The sequence below is a fragment of the Oncorhynchus clarkii genome, chromosome 12 (genome assembly GCF_045791955.1).
Source record: "Oncorhynchus clarkii lewisi isolate Uvic-CL-2024 chromosome 12, UVic_Ocla_1.0, whole genome shotgun sequence".
NCBI lineage: Eukaryota > Metazoa > Chordata > Actinopteri > Salmoniformes > Salmonidae > Oncorhynchus > Oncorhynchus clarkii.
In genome coordinates this window covers 97,104,470-97,121,249 of record NC_092158.1, presented here as the reverse complement: position 1 = coordinate 97,121,249, position 16,780 = coordinate 97,104,470, and the positions used below count along the sequence as shown (strand labels likewise).

Sequence of the window (16,780 nt, the reverse complement as noted above, 5' to 3'; positions counted from 1 at the left end):
GAGGAGCACAGGATGAAATGGCGTAACCACGGGAGACCGCGGTAGTGACAGTTGTAACCGTGACGACTCGGGTGAGTGACACTTGTAACCGTGGAGACTCGGGTGAGTGACACTTGTAACCGTGGACACCGTGGTAGTGACAGTGACAGGCATTCACAGAGGGAAGACGGGCCTAATCTCCAAACTGGATTTATTTTTTTTGTGTTCAGATGAAGAAAATAAAAAACGAACGTATTGATTCAGATCTTTAGGGAGAAGACAGAGAGACACTGATCTACGGTTTATATTCATTTAATTAGAATTTAATCTTATCGACGCATTTTTATAAAATTTTATTTCAGGAGGGTGACAGTTTGGAGAGGAGGACCACTGCCGCACTGGCTCCTGGGTGAGGTAATCACAGGGTGGTGATGGGATATATAGTTCTCCTGTCCTGTCCACACACTCACCTTCCATCTCCCCACTTGTCCTGCTGCTTCCCTTACTGCTCCCTTCTGTACCTTTAGCCTTCTCCCTCTCTCTCTCGCTGTCCTCCAAGCCCTCCTCTCCTGTCCCCGGCCTCTCCTCTTCCTCCTCCTCCTCTCCCAGGTTCTTATAGTTGGGGCGTTTCTGGGCTCGCTTGCGCCCCCGATTGCAGGACAGCTCCAGAGACCGCTCCAGAGACTCGGGAGGCTTGGTGAAGCGACGGACGCCAGCGCTGACCTGGAGAGACAGAGGAAGGAAGGGAGGGACGGCGGGAGATGGAGGGAGGAGGGGGAGAGAGGGAGACAGAGGAAGGGAGGGAGGGATGGCGGGAGAGAGAGAGACAGAGAGAGAGAGGAGAGGGAGAGAGACAGAGAGACAGAGAGACAGAGGAAGGAAGGGAGGGATGGCGGGAGATGGAGGGAGAGAGAGAGAGAGAGAGAGAGAGAGAGAGAGAGACAGACAGAGAGAGAGAGAGAGAGAGACAGAGAGAGAGAGACAGAGAGAGAGAGACAGAGAGAGAGAGACAGAGAGAGAGAGACAGAGAGAGAGAGACAGAGAGAGAGAGACAGAGACAGAGAGAGAGAGACAGAGAGAGAGAGACAGAGAGAGAGAGACAGAGAGAGAGAGAGACAGAGAGAGAGACAGAGAGAGAGAGAGAGAGAGAGAGAGAGAGAGACAGAGAGAGAGAGACAGAGAGAGAGAGAGACAGAGAGAGAGAGACAGAGAGAGAGAGAGACAGAGAGAGAGAGAGAGAGACAGAGAGAGAGACAGAGAGAGAGACAGACAGAGAGAGAGAGAGAGACAGACAGAGAGAGAGAGAGAGACAGAGAGACAGAGAGAGAGAGACAGAGAGAGAGAGACAGAGAGAGAGAGACAGAGAGAGAGAGACAGAGAGAGAGAGACAGAGAGAGAGAGACAGAGAGAGAGAGACAGAGAGAGAGAGAGACAGAGAGAGAGAGAGACAGAGAGAGAGAGACAGAGAGAGAGAGACAGAGAGAGAGAGACAGAGAGAGAGAGACAGAGAGAGAGAGACAGAGAGAGAGAGACAGAGAGAGAGAGACAGAGAGAGAGAGAGACAGAGAGAGAGAGACAGACAGAGAGAGAGAGACAGAGAGAGAGAGAGACAGAGAGAGAGAGAGAGAGAGAGAGAGAGAGAGAGAGAGAGAGAGAGAGAGAGAGAGAGAGAGAGAGAGAGAGAGAGAGAGAGAGAGACAGAGAGAGAGAGACAGAGAGAGAGAGACAGAGAGAGAGAGACAGAGAGAGAGGGAAAGAGAGAAAATGTTAAAACACACAATGCTCATAGATGAAAGATAAGGCTAAGGAGCTTTAATTTTGTATAGTCATTTTGTAAGTTCTGTCTCCATTTTGTGTTGTCTGCATTTTACTTAAATATTCGTGTCATTTTTCACAGCAGAATGGTAGACTGCTGATCAACAACAAGTGGCCAACCAGAGGACAGGTTCTGGATCAGTTTGTTAGCTACTGATCAACAACAAGTGGCCAACCAGAGGACAGGTTCTGAATCAGTTTGTTAGCTACTGATCAACAACAAGTGGCCAACCAGAGGACAGGTTCTGGATCAGTTTGTTAGCTACTGATCAACAACAAGTGGCCAACCAGAGGACAGGTTCTGGATCAGTTTGTTAGCTACTGATCAACAACAAGTGGCCAACCAGAGGACAGGTTCTGGATCAGTTTGTTAGCTACTGATCAACAACAAGTGGCCAACCAGAGGACAGGTTCTGGATCAGTTTGTTAGCTACTGATCAACAACAAGTGGCCAACCAGAGGACAGGTTCTGAATCAGTTTGTTAGCTGCTGATCAACAACAAGTGGCCAACCAGAGGACAGGTTCTGGATCAGTTTGTTAGCTACTGATCAACCACAAGTGGCCAACCAGAGGACAGGTTCTGGATCAGTTTGTTAGCTACTGATCAACCACAAGTGGCCAACCAGAGGACAGGTTCTGGATCAGTTTGTTAGCTACTGATCAACCACAAGTGGCCAACCAGAGGACAGGTTCTGGATCAGTTTGTTAGCTACTGATCAACCACAAGTGGCCAACCAGAGGACAGTTCCAACTCATCCCAAAGAACTTCAATGGGGTTGAGATCAGGGCACTGTGCAGACCAGTCAAGTTCTTCCACACCGATCTCAACAAGCCATTTCTGTATGGACCTCGCTTCGTGCACGGGGGGGGGAGGGGGGGGGGTCATTGTCAATCTGAAACAGGAAAGGGGCTTATCCAAACTGTTGCCACCAAGTTGGAAGCACGGAATCATCTAGAATGTCATTGTATGTTGTAGAGTTAAGATGTACCCTTCACTGGAACTAAAGGAGCCCGAAACCATGAACAACAGCCCCAGACCATTATTCCTCCTCCACCAAACTTTACAGTTGGCTCTATGCATTGAAGCAGGTGGCGTTCTCCTGGCATCCTCCAAAAACCCAGATGTGTCCGTTTTAACAGGACCCCACCACAGCAACAGTCAATGGAAGACAAGAATAACTAGGCCCGAGTTGAGCTACGTGACCACGGTGTGTGTGTGTGTGTGTGTGTGTGGTTGGTTGGTTCGTCTTCTCATCTTCGGGTCTGTCATTTCGTCTAAAGCTGTCATCCATTAACCACAATACACCACTGCTAAACAGGAAGTGATCTCACCTGCTGAGAAGGCCTGTTAAGCTGGGTTTATAGTAAACAGGTCCTTGGGTGTTTGGAGGAGGGGTGTGTGTGTCTGTAATACAAATCTCCTGATCTCCTCTAGATATGATTTTACATGAACAACGACATGTTTTCAGCTGGAAGAAATCCCCCCCTTTCATTTAAATCCTCTGGTTCTTCCTGGTGTCGACAAAACGGTCTACTTTCCATCCCATAAGGAAGTGTATGAATTAACGAATTAATTTATGTGGAGTCTGCCACTAGCACAGCAACGGTCTACTTTCCATCCCATAAGGAAGTGTATGAATTAACGAATTAATTTATGTGGAGTCTGCCACTAGCACAGCAACGGTCTACTTTCCATCCCATAAGGAAGTGTATGAATTAATGAATTAATTTATGTGGAGTCTGCCACTAGCACAGCAACGGTCTACTTTCCATCCCATAAGGAAGTGTATGAATTAATGAATTAAGGAACATATGGTATGAAAATAGCCCTAATGTGATATCAGTTTTTCAATTTTAATACATTTGCTAAAATTTCAAGAAACTTGTTTTTTTGCTTTGTTATAATGGGGTATTGTGATTGATGAGGGGGGGGGGGGTTGCTTTGTTATAATGGGGTATTGTGATTGATGAGGGGGGGGGGGGGGGGTTGCTTTGTTATAATGGGGTATTGTGATTGATGAGGGGGGGGTTGCTTTGTTATAATGGGGTATTGTGATTGATGAGGGGGGGGGGGGTTGCTTTGTTATAATGGGGTATTGTGATTGATGAGGGGGGGGGGTTGCTTTGTTATAATGGGGTATTGTGATTGATGAGGGGGGGGGGGGTTGCTTTGTTATAATGGGGTATTGTGATTGATAAGGGGGGGATTACTTTGTTATAATGGGGTATTGTGATTGATGAGGGGGGGGGGGGTTGCTTTGTTATAATGGGGTATTGTGATTGATGAGGGGGGGGGTTGCTTTGTTATAATGGGGTATTGTGATTGATGAGGGGGGGGGGTTGCTTTGTTATAATGGGGTATTGTGATTGATGAGGGGGGGGGGGGTTGCTTTGTTATAATGGGGTATTGTGATTGATGAGGGGGGGGGGTTGCTTTGTTATAATGGGGTATTGTGATTGATGAGGGGGGGGGGTTGCTTTGTTATAATGGGGTATTGTGATTGATGAGGGGGGGGGGGGTTGCTTTGTTATAATGGGGTATTGTGATTGATGAGGGGGGGGTTGTTATAATGGGGTATTGTGATTGATGAGGGGGGGGGTTGCTTTGTTATAATGGGGTATTGTGTGTAGATTGATGAGGGGGGGGGTTGCTTTGTTATAATGGGGTATTGTGTGTAGATTGATGAGGGGGGGGGGTTGCTTTGTTATAATGGGGTATTGTGTGTAGATTGATGAGGGGGGGGGGGTTGCTTTGTTATAATGGGGTATTGTGATTGATGAGGGGGGGGGGGTTGCTTTGTTATAATGGGGTATTGTGATTGATGAGGGGGGGGGGTTGCTTTGTTATAATGGGGTATTGTGATTGATGAGGGGGGGGTTGCTTTGTTATTATGGGGTAGTGTGATTGATGAGGGGGGGGGGGTTGCTTTGTTATAATGGGGTATTGTGATTGATTAGGGGGGGGGGGGTTGCTTTGTTATAATGGGGTATTGTGATTGATGAGGGGGGGGGGTTGCTTTGTTATAATGGGGTATTGTGTGTAGATTGATGGGGGCGGGGGGGTAAAAACAATTGAATCCATTTTAGAATAAGGCTGTAACGTAACAAAATATGGAAAAAGTCAAGGGGACTGAATACTTTCTGAATGTCACTGTATGTGTGTGCGTGTGTGTGTGTGTGTGTGTGTGTCTGCGTGCGTGTGTGTTCTCTGTGTGTGTGTGTGTGTGTGTGTGTGTGTGTGTGTGTGTGTGTGTGTGTGTGTGTGTGTGTGTGTGTGTGTCTTCAGCAGGTTCTAGTAAACCACTCACGTTTAGAAGAAAAAAAAGGAACACACACACACACACACACACAAAAAGGCACCCAAACACACACACACACACACAGAGAGAGAACACACACACACACACACACAGAGAGAGAGAACACACACACACACACACACAGAGAACACACACAGAGAACACACACAGAGAACACACACACGCACACACACACACACAGAGAGAGAACACACACACACACACAGAGAACACACACAGAGAACACACACAGAGAACACACACAGAGAACACACACACACACACAGAGAACACACACACACACACACAGAGAGAGAACACACACACACACACACAGAGAACACACACAGAGAACACACACACACACAGAGAACACACACACACACACAGAGAGAGAACACACACACACACACACACAGAGAACACACACAGAGAACACACACACACACAGAGAACACACACACACACAGAGAACACACAGAGAGAACACACACACACACACACAGAGAACACACACACACACACACACATTATTGTAATAATGAAACCGTCAGCGCAAAAGTCTTGACTGACTGTTAAGCTGAGAACCTTTACAGACAACACACAGTTTAGATAGATAATACCCAGAATGCCTTGTTCCACCTCTCCCTTGTAGATTGGGGGGGGGGGGGGGGTGGAACACACCATACCATAAGCCACTCTGGGTTCATCCTGTCTCTATCTGCAACGGGCGTTATCTTAACCCCCCCCCCCCCCGCGGCCAGGATGTATAAGGGCCATCTCTGTCACAGTTACAACCACTTCCTGTTACTGGAATCCCCAGCTGTTAAGGTGTAATCACCAAAGTCGATCAGTTGTTAACTCCAGCTTCTATCAGGTAAAACCATACGCCCTGATTAGCTGCAGGGTGCTAGAGAGGACATCATGTATTCATGCCCTGATTAGCTGCAGGGTGCTAGAGAGGACATCATGTATTCATGCCCTGATTAGCTGCAGGGTGCTAGAGAGGACATCATGTATTCATGCCCTGATTAGCTGCAGGGTGCTAGGAGAGGACATCATGTATTCATGCCCTGATTAGCTGCAGGGTGCTAGGAGAGGACATCATGTATTCACGCCCTGATTAGCTGCAGGGTGCTAGAGAGGACATCATGTATTCATGCCCTGATTAGCTGCAGGGTGCTAGAGAGGACATCATGTATTCACGCCCTGATTAGCTGCAGGGTGCTAGAGAGGACATAATGTATTCATGCCCTGATTAGCTGCAGGGTGCTAGAGAGGACATCATGTATTCATGCCCTGATTAGCTGCAGGGTGCTAGGAGAGGACATCATGTATTCACGCCCTGATTAGCTGCAGGGTGCTAGAGAGGACATAATGTATTCATGCCCTGATTAGCTGCAGGGTGCTAGAGAGGACATCATGTATTCATGCCCTGATTAGCTGCAGGGTGCTAGGAGAGGACATCATGTATTCATGCCCTGATTAGCTGCAGGGTGCTAGAGAGGACATCATGTATTCATGCCCTGATTAGCTGCAGGGTGCTAGAGAGGACATCATGTATTCATGCCCTGATTAGCTGCAGGGTGCTAGAGAGGACATCATGTATTCATGCCCTGATTAGCTGCAGGGTGCTAGAGAGGACATCATGTATTCATGCCCTGATTAGCTGCAGGGTGCTAGAGAGGACGTCATGTATTCATGCCCTGATTAGCTGCAGGGTGCTAGAGAGGACATCATGTATTCATGCCCTGATTAGCTGCAGGGTGCTAGGAGAGGACATCATGTATTCATGCCCTGATTAGCTGCAGGGTGCTAGAGAGGACATCATGTATTCACGCCCTGATTAGCTGCAGGGTGCTAGAGAGGACATCATGTATTCACGCCCTGATTAGCTGCAGGGTGCTAGAGAGGACATAATGTATTCATGCCCTGATTAGCTGCAGGGTGCTAGAGAGGACATAATGTATTCATGCCCTGATTAGCTGCAGGGTGCTAGAGAGGACATCATGTATTCACGCCCTGATTAGCTGCAGGGTGCTAGAGAGGACATCATGTATTCATGCCCTGATTAGCTGCAGGGTGCTAGAGAGGACATAATGTATTCATGCCGTGATTAGCTGCAGGGTGCTAGAGAGGACATCATGTATTCATGCCCTGATTAGCTGCAGGGTGCTAGAGAGGACATCATGTATTCATGCCCTGATTAGCTGCAGGGTGCTAGAGAGGACATCATGTATTCATGCCCTGATTAGCTGCAGGGTGCTAGAGAGGACATCATGTATTCATGCCCTGATTAGCTGCAGGGTGCTAGAGAGGACATCATGTATTCATGCCCTGATTAGCTGCAGGGTGCTAGAGAGGACATAATGTATAATGTATTCATGTGGGAGAATAACAGACGTGTCTGAATGATAATGTATTCAATAGCTTTCCACCAATCAGCCGATGGGAGATTGGAGAACCTTCCAGAAGGACAACCATCTCTGCAGCACTCCACCAATCAGGCCTTTATGGTAGAGTGGCCAGACGGAAGCCACTCCTCAGCTCTCCACCAATCAGGCCTTTATGGTAGAGAGGCCAGACGGAAGCCACTCCTCAGCTCTCCACCAATCAGGCCTTTATGGTAGAGAGGCCAGACGGAAGCCACTCCTCAGTGAAAAGGCACATGACAGCCCTCTTGGAGTTTGCCAAAAGGCACCTAAAGGACTCTCAGACCACGAGAAACAAGATTCTCTGGTCTGATGAAACCAAGATTGAACTCTTTGGCCTGAATGCCAAGTGTCACGTCTGGAGGAAACCTGGCACCATCCCTACGGTGAAGCATGGTGGTGGTGGCAGCATCATGCTGTGGGGATGTTTTTTCAGCGGCAGGGACTGGGAGACTAGTCAGGATCGAGGGAAAGATGAACGGAGAAAAGTACAGAGATTCTTGATAAAAAACCTCTCTTCAGAGCACTCAGCACCTCAGAAAGTGAACCTTCGCCCCAGTCTAACAGGACAACGATCCTAAACACACAGCCAAGACAACGTTGGAATGGCTTCGTGACAAATCTCTGAATGTCCTTGATTGGCCCAGCCAGAGCCCGGATTTGAAACCGATCGAACATCTCTGGAGAGACCTGAAAATAGCTGTGCAGCGACGCTTCCCATCCAACCTGACAGAGCTGGAGAGGATCTGCAGAGAAGAATGGGAGAAACTCCCCAAATACAGGTGTGCCAAGCTTGTAGCGTCATACCCAAGAAGACTCAAGGTTGTAATCATTGCCAAAGGTGCTTCAACAAAGTACTGAGTAAAGGGTCTGAATACTTATGTAACTGTGATATTTCAGTTTTAGCTGTGTCATTATGGGGTATTGTGATGTCATTATGGGGTACTGTGATGTCATTATGGGGTACTGTGATGTCATTATGGGGTACTGTGATGTCATTATGGGGTACTGTGATGTCATTATGGGGTATTGTGATGTCATTATGGGGTTTTGTGATGTCATTATGGGGTACTGTGATGTCATTATGGGGTACTGTGATGTCATTATGGGGTACTGTGATGTCATTATGGGGTACTGTGATGTCATTATGGGGTACTGTGATGTCATTATGGGGTACTGTGATGTCAATATGGGGTACTGTGATGTCATTATGGGGTATTGTGATGTCATTATGGGGTATTGTGATGTCATTATGGGGTATTGTGTGTAGATTGATGAGGGGGTATTGTGTGTAGATTGATGAGGGGGTATTGTGTGTAGATTGATGAGGGGGTATTGTGTGTAGATTGATGAGGGGGTATTGTGTGTGTAGATGGATGAGGGGGTAGTGTGTGTAGATTGATGAGGGGGTAGTGTGTGTAGATTGATGAGGGGGTAGTGTGTGTAGATTGATGAGGGTGTAGTGTGTGTAGATTGATGAGGGTGTATTGTGTGTAGATTGATGAGGGTGTATTGTGTGTAGATTGATGAGGGGGTAGTGTGTGTAGATTGAGGGGGTATTGTGTGTAGATTGATGAGGGGGTAGTGTGTGTAGATTGATGAGGGGGTAGTGTGTGTAGATTGATGAGGGGGTAGTGTGTGTAGATTGATGAGGGGGTATTGTGTGTAGATTGATGAGGGGGTATTGTGTGTAGATTGATGAGGGGGTAGTGTGTGTAGATTGATGAGGGGGTAGTGTGTGTAGGTTGATGAGGGGGTATTGTGTGTAGATTGATGAGGGGGTATTGTGTGTAGATTGATGAGGGGTATTGTGTGTAGATTGATGAGGGGGTATTGTGTGTAGATTGATGAGGGGGTAGTGTGTGTAGATTGATGAGGGGTATTGTGTGTAGATTGATGAGGGGGTAGTGTGTGTAGGTTGATGAGGGGGTATTGTGTGTAGATTGATGAGGGGGTAGTGTGTGTAGATTGATGAGGGGGTAGTGTGTGTAGGTTGATGAGGGGGTAGTGTGTGTAGATTGATGAGGGGGTATTGTGTGTAGATTGATGAGGGGGTAGTGTGTGTAGATTGATGAGGGGGTATTGTGTGTAGATTGATGAGGGGGTAGTGTGTGTAGGTTGATGAGGGGGTAGTGTGTGTAGATTGATGAGGGGTATTGTGTGTAGATTGATGAGGGGTATTGTGTGTAGATTGATGAGGGGGTATTGTGTGTAGATTGATGAGGGGGTAGTGTGTGTAGATTGATGAGGGGGTAGTGTGTGTAGATTGATGAGGGGGTAGTGTGTGTAGGTTGATGAGGGGGTATTGTGTGTAGATTGATGAGGGGGTAGTGTGTGTAGATTGATGAGGGGGTAGTGTGTGTAGGTTGATGAGGGGGTAGTGTGTGTAGATTGATGAGGGGGTAGTGTGTGTAGATTGATGAGGGGGTAGTGTGTGTAGATTGATGAGGGGGTAGTGTGTGTAGATTGATGAGGGGGTAGTGTGTGTAGATTGATGAGGGGGTAGTGTGTGTAGGTTGATGAGGGGGTAGTGTGTGTAGATTGATGAGGGGGTATTGTGTGTAGATTGATGAGGGGGTATTGTGTGTAGATTGATGAGGGGGTATTGTGTGTAGATTGATGAGGGGGTATTGTGTGTAGGTTGATGAGGGGGTAGTGTGTGTAGATTGATGAGGGGGTAGTGTGTGTAGATTGATGAGGGGGTAGTGTGTGTAGGTTGATGAGGGGGTATTGTGTGTAGATTGATGAGGGGGTAGTGTGTGTAGATTGATGAGGGGGTAGTGTGTGTAGGTTGATGAGGGGGTAGTGTGTGTAGATTGATGAGGGGGTAGTGTGTGTAGATTGATGAGGGGGTAGTGTGTGTAGATTGATGAGGGGGTATTGTGTGTAGATTGATGAGGGGGTAGTGTGTGTAGATTGATGAGGGGGTATTGTGTGTAGATTGATGAGGGGGTATTGTGTGTAGATTGATGAGGGGGTATTGTGTGTAGATTGATGAGGGGGTATTGTGTGTAGATTGATGAGGGGGTATTGTGTGTAGATTGATGAGGGGGTAGTGTGTGTAGATTGATGAGGGGGTATTGTGTGTAGATTGATGAGGGGGTAGTGTGTGTAGATTGATGAGGGGGTAGTGTGTGTAGATTGATGAGGGGGGAAATAATTGTATACATTTTAGAAAAAGGCTGTAACAAAATAAAACCGGGACAAAGTTGAGGGGTCTGAATACTTTCCGAAGGTCACTGTGTGTGTGTGTGTACTCACTGTGTTTTTGTGCTGTGTGAAGACAGACAGGTCTCCGTTGAAGATGACTTCAGCCAGAGAGTTGACCAGCGGCTGGTAGTGGATGATGAGAAACACCTTGAGACAAACCCAACAAAAATAACAGCGTTCACATGCACTTTCATCACTGAACGTCCATCACTACGGTGAGGTGAGGTGAGGTGAGGTGAGGTGAGGTGAGGTGTGGTGAGGTGTGATGTGATGAGGTGTAGTGTGATGAGGTGTGATGTGAAGAGGTGAGGTGTGATGAGGTGTAGTGTGATGAGGTGTGATGTGAAGAGGTGAGGTGTGATGTGAAGAGGTGTGATGTGATGAGGTGTAGTGTGATGAGGTGTGATGTGAAGAGGCGAGTTGTGATGTGAAGAGGTGTGATGTGATGAGGTGTAGTGTGATGAGGTGTGATGTGAAGAGGTGAGGTGTGAAGAGGTATGAAGCGGTGTGATGAGGTGTGATGTGGTGAGGTGTTATGAGGTGTGGTGTGAGGAGGTGTGAAGCGGTGTGATTAGGTGTGATGTGGTGTGATGAGGTGTGATGTGGTGTGATGAGGTGTCATGAGGTGTGATGAGGTGTGGTGTGGTGTGATGAGGTGTGATGTGGTGTGAAGAGGTGTGATGAGGTGTGGTGTGATGAGGTGTGGTGAGGTGTCATGAGGTGTGGTGTGATGAAGTGTGATGAGGTGTGGTGAGGTGTGGTGTGAAGAGGTGTGATGAGGTGTGGTGTGATGAGGTGTGGTGAGGTGTGGTGTGAAGAGGTGTGATGAGGTGTGGTGTGATGAGGTGTGGTGAGGTGTCATCAGGTGGTGTGATGAAGTGTGATGAGGTGTGGTGTGATGAAGTGTGAAGAGGTGTGATGTGAAGAGGTGTGATGAGGTGTGATGAGGTGAGATTGTGTGTGTAGGTACATACCTGTGACAGTAGGTTAAGGGACACCTGAGGGTTGATCTTACGATCTTCAGACTGAAAAACAGACAGACAATATGTCAGATACACATTAGTATTGGTTACACAGTACATACACACACACCCCTCCACCTACCTGTTCAGGGCAGACCAGAGAGAAGACGTAGAGAGGCAGGAACAGACGGTTGAGCAGGTGGTCTGTCAGGACATCGTTCAGGAACTCACAGTTGATAGTCAGGATATCGTTCAGGTAGTGGAGATGGTCGAGATGCTCTGCTACCAAGTCACTCAGCTTCCCCCGGTTACGATGCCTGGAGGGGGGAGAGGGAGAGAGACAGAGAGAGAGGAGAGAGAGAGAGAGAGTGAGACAGAGACAGAGAGAGAGACAGAGAGAGAGACAGAGAGAGAGACAGAGAGAGAGACAGAGAGAGAGACAGAGAGAGGGACAGAGAGAGAGACAGAGAGAGAGAGAGAGAGGAGAGAGACAGAGAGAGAGAGAGACAGAGAGAGAGGAGAGAGAGAGGAGAGAGAGAGAGACAGAGAGAGAGGAGAGAGAGAGGAGAGAGAGAGTCGGAGAGAGAGAGAGACAGAGAGAGAGAGAGACAGAGAGAGAGAGAGAGACAGGGGTGGAGAGAGCGCGAGAGAGAGAGAGAGAAAGAGAGAGAGAGAGACAGAGAGAGACAGAGACAGAGAGAGAGAGAGAGAGAGAGAGGTAGTATGTACATAACAGTGTGTAACGATCTAGTCTGTAACTGCTATGGTTGTGTGTTTCACAACATGTATCTGAATGTATACCCAAGCCTGCAGTGCAAACACAACCTTCCCGAGGGGACAATATCTTCATCAGATAACTCTGTCCGGTAGAAAGTCTAAACTGATACAACACTGACACCTAGTGGACAGAGTGGAGAATGACCCATCTGAAGACTAGATAGAGACACCTAGTGGACACAGGGGAGAATGACCCATCTGAAGACTAGATAGAGACACCTAGTGGACACAGGGGAGAATGACCCATCTGAAGGTTAGATAGAGACACTAGTGGACACAGGGAGAATGACCCATCTGAAGGTTAGACAGAGACACAGTGAGAATGACCCATCTGAAGGTTAGACAGAGACACAGTGAGAATGACCCATCTGAAGGTTAGGTAGAGACCCCTAGTGGACACAGGGGAGAATGACCCATCTGAAGGTTAGGTAGAGACCCCTAGTGGACACAGGGGAGAATGACCCATCTGAAGGTTAGATAGAGACCCCTAGTGAACACAGGGGAGAATGACCCATCTGAAGACTAGACAGAGACCCCTAGTGGACAGAGGGGAGAATGACCCATCTGAAGGTTAGATAGAGACCCCTAGTGGACACAGGGGAGAATGACCCATCTGAAGGTTAGACAGAGACCCCTAGTGGACACAGGGGAGAATGACCCATCTGAAGGTTAGACAGAGACCCCTAGTGGACACAGGGGAGAATGACCCATCTGAAGGTTAGACAGAGACCCCTAGTGGACACAGGGGAGAATGACCCATCTGAAGGTTAGACAGAGACCCCTAGTGGACAGAGGGGAGAATGACCCATCTGAAGGTTAGACAGAGACCCCTAGTGGACACAGGGGAGAATGACCCATCTGAAGGTTAGACAGAGACCCCTAGTGGACAGAGGGGAGAATGACCCATCTGAAGGTTAGACAGAGACCCCTAGTGGACACAGGGGAGAATGACCCATCTGAAGGTTAGACAGAGACCCCTAGTGGACACAGGGGAGAATGACCCATCTGAAGGTTAGACAGAGACCCGTAGTGGACAGAGGGGAGAATGACCCATCTGAAGGTTAGATAGAGACACCTAGTGGACACAGGGGAGAATGACCCATCTGAAGGTTAGACAGAGACCCGTAGTGGACAGAGGGGAGAATGACCCATCTGAAGACTAGATAGAGACACCTAGTGGACACAGGGGAGAATGACCCATCTGAAGACTAGATAGAGACCCCTAGTGGACACAGGGGAGAATGACCCATCTGAAGACTAGATAGAGACCCCTAGTGGACACAGGGGAGAATGACCCATCTGAAGACTAGATAGAGACCCCTAGTGGACAATGACCCATCTGAAGGTTAGCTTTAAGGAAAGATCCACTCATCCCCATAGGCCGACATACAGACAGTCTCTTACTCACTTTTCCAGCACATTCTATAGAAATGTATAGGAAGCTAAATGATAACAGAAGGTAGAAGAAAAATGACTGTCTGAACACATTTGGTCCAGTTTGATGACGTTGCTGCCGTGTGTGTGTGTGTGTGTCTGTGTTTCTATGTGTGTGTGTGTGTGTCTGTGTGTCTGTGTACTCACTCTTGGTCCGTCTGAACACACTTGTCCAGCTCTATGACGTGGGAGCCGATGAACCAGACCAGGTTACTGAAGTAAGGGGCCGCCGTCTTGTCTCGAATGTAGTGCAGCATGTGCTGGTTGTCCACTAGAGGGGTGGGAGGTCAAGGGATGTTACCATGGTTACACAGATAGACGTGGAGACATGGGGGGGGGGGTCAGAGGAATACAGGACCAGACATTTACAGAGATTGGATATGAGTATAACTATATAGAGAATAAAGCTGTTCTCTCCAGGAGGACTCTACTCTAAAGAGAGACTGATATGGAGGACTCTACTCCAGAGACTGATATGGAGGACTCTACTCTAGAGACTGATGTGGAGGACTCTACTCTAGAGACTGATGTGGAGGACTCTACTCTGAGACTGATATGGAGGACTCTACTCTGAGACTGATGTGGAGGACTCTACTCTGAGACTGATGTGGAGGACTCTACTCTGAGACTGATGTGGAGGACTCTACTCTGAGACTGATGTGGAGGACTCTACTCTGAGACTGATGTGGAGGACTCTACTCTGAGACTGATGTGGAGGACTCTACTCTGAGACTGATGTGGAGGACTCTACTCTAAAGAGACTGATGTGGAGGACTCTACTCTAAAGAGACTGATGTGGAGGACTCTACTCTAAAGAGACTGATGTGGAGGACTCTACTCTAAAGAGACTGATGTGGAGGACTCTACTCTAAAGAGACTGATGTGGAGGACTCTACTCTAAAGAGACTGATGTGGAGGACTCTACTCTAAAGAGACTGATGTGGAGGACTCTACTCTAAAGAGACTGATGTGGAGGACTCTACTCTAAAGAGACTGATGTGGAGGACTCTACTCTAAAGAGACTGATGTGGAGGACTCTACTCTAAAGAGACTGATGTGGAGGACTCTACTCTAAAGAGACTGATGTGGAGGACTCTACTCTAAAGAGACTGATGTGGAGGACTCTACTCTAAAGAGACTGATGTGGAGGACTCTACTCTAAAGAGACTGAAGTGGAGGACTCTACTCTAGAGACTGAAGTGGAGGACTCTACTCTAAAGAGACTGAAGTGGAGGACTCTACTCTAAAGAGACTGAAGTGGAGGACTCTACTCTAAAGAGACTGAAGTGGAGGACTCTACTCTAAAGAGACTGATGTGGAGGACTACTCTAAAGAGACTGATGTGGAGGACTCTACTCTAAAGAGACTGATGTGGAGGACTCTACTCTAAAGAGACTGATGTGGAGGACTCTACTCTAAAGAGACTGATGTGGAGGACTCTACTCTAAAGAGACTGATGTGGAGGACTCTACTCTAAAGAGACTGATGTGGAGGACTCTACTCTAAAGAGACTGATGTGGAGGACTCTACTCTGAGACTGATGTGGAGGACTCTACTCTGAGACTGAAATGGAGGACTCTACTCTGAGACTGAAATGGAGGACTCTACTCTGAGACTGAAATGGAGGACTCTACTCTGAGACTGAAATGGAGGACTCTACTCTGAGACTGAAATGGAGGACTCTACTCTGAGACTGAAATGGAGGACTCTACTCTGAGACTGAAATGGAGGACTCTACTCTGAGACTGAAATGGAGGACTCTACTCTGAGACTGAAATGTAGTCTGAGACTGAAATGGAGGACTCTACTCTAAAGAGACTGATGTGGAGGACTCTACTCTAAAGAGACTGATGTGGAGGACTCTACTCTAAAGAGACTGATGTGGAGGACTCTACTCTGAGACTGAAATGGGGGACTCTACTCTGAGACTGAAATGGAGGACTCTACTCTGAGACTGAAATGGAGGACTCTACTCTGAGAATGAAATGGAGGACTCTACTCTGAGAATGAAATGGAGGACTCTACTCTGAGACTGAAATGGAGGACTCTACTCTGAGAATGAAATGGAGGACTCTACTCTGAAAAGAGACTGATGTGGAGGACTCTACTCCGAAAAGAGATTGATGTGGAGGACTCTACTCTGAAAAGAGACTGATGTGGAGGACTCTACTCTGAAAAGAGACTGATGTGGAGGACTCTACTCTGAAAAGAGACTGATGTGGAGGACTCTACTCTGAAAAGAGACTGATGTGGAGGACTCTACTCTAAAAAGAGACTGATATGGAGGACTCTACTCTAAAAAGAGACTGATATGGAGGACTCTACTCTGAAAACAGACTGATATGCAGGACTCTACTCTAAAAAGAGACTGATATGGAGGACTCTACTCTAAAAAGAGACTGATATGGAGGACTCTACTCTAAAAAGAGACTGATATGCAGGACTCTACTCAGACTGATATGGAGGACTACGCTGAGACCGATATGGAGGACTACCAACTCTGGTTTCTGACAATGTGTCATCACGGTAGGCCAAACTCCAGTCCGTAAGAAGAAGACATGCTTCATCGTAACATTCTGAATACTCATCGTGAACGGTTGTACGGAGTGGTTCAGAGGCCTGGCGTTCTAAAACAATTCAGGAATGTTTCACCTCTTAGAAAATGTGTATTATAACTGTATTATCAGTATTATAACAGTTGACTTGAAACGATGGGTTTGAATTACACAGAAACCAACAAAAAGCATGCAGGTCAGTTTACACATTTAAATGATAAGCCCAAGTCAATAATATAATTAATAACATTAATGATTACTATATATACACACACACACACACATTCAGTGAGGTACATGTATTAATCAGACTTAC

At 47.4% G+C, this 16,780-nt stretch overlaps 1 protein-coding gene across 1 annotated transcript in view; it reads right to left on the bottom strand.

Annotated features, from left to right (window-relative positions):
- The window catches only part of LOC139421711 (protein CLEC16A-like), an 86,119-nt gene that overhangs the window by 58,852 nt on the left and 10,487 nt on the right, over positions 1 to 16,780 (bottom strand). The window contains exons 6-10 of the mRNA XM_071172825.1: positions 14,057 to 14,180; positions 11,841 to 12,015; positions 11,711 to 11,761; positions 10,788 to 10,883; positions 450 to 702 (exon numbers count right to left, since the gene is read on the bottom strand). Coding sequence (XP_071028926.1) covers positions 450 to 702; positions 10,788 to 10,883; positions 11,711 to 11,761; positions 11,841 to 12,015; positions 14,057 to 14,180 — 699 coding nt within the window. The remainder of the gene's footprint in view (positions 1 to 449; positions 703 to 10,787; positions 10,884 to 11,710; positions 11,762 to 11,840; positions 12,016 to 14,056; positions 14,181 to 16,780) is intronic.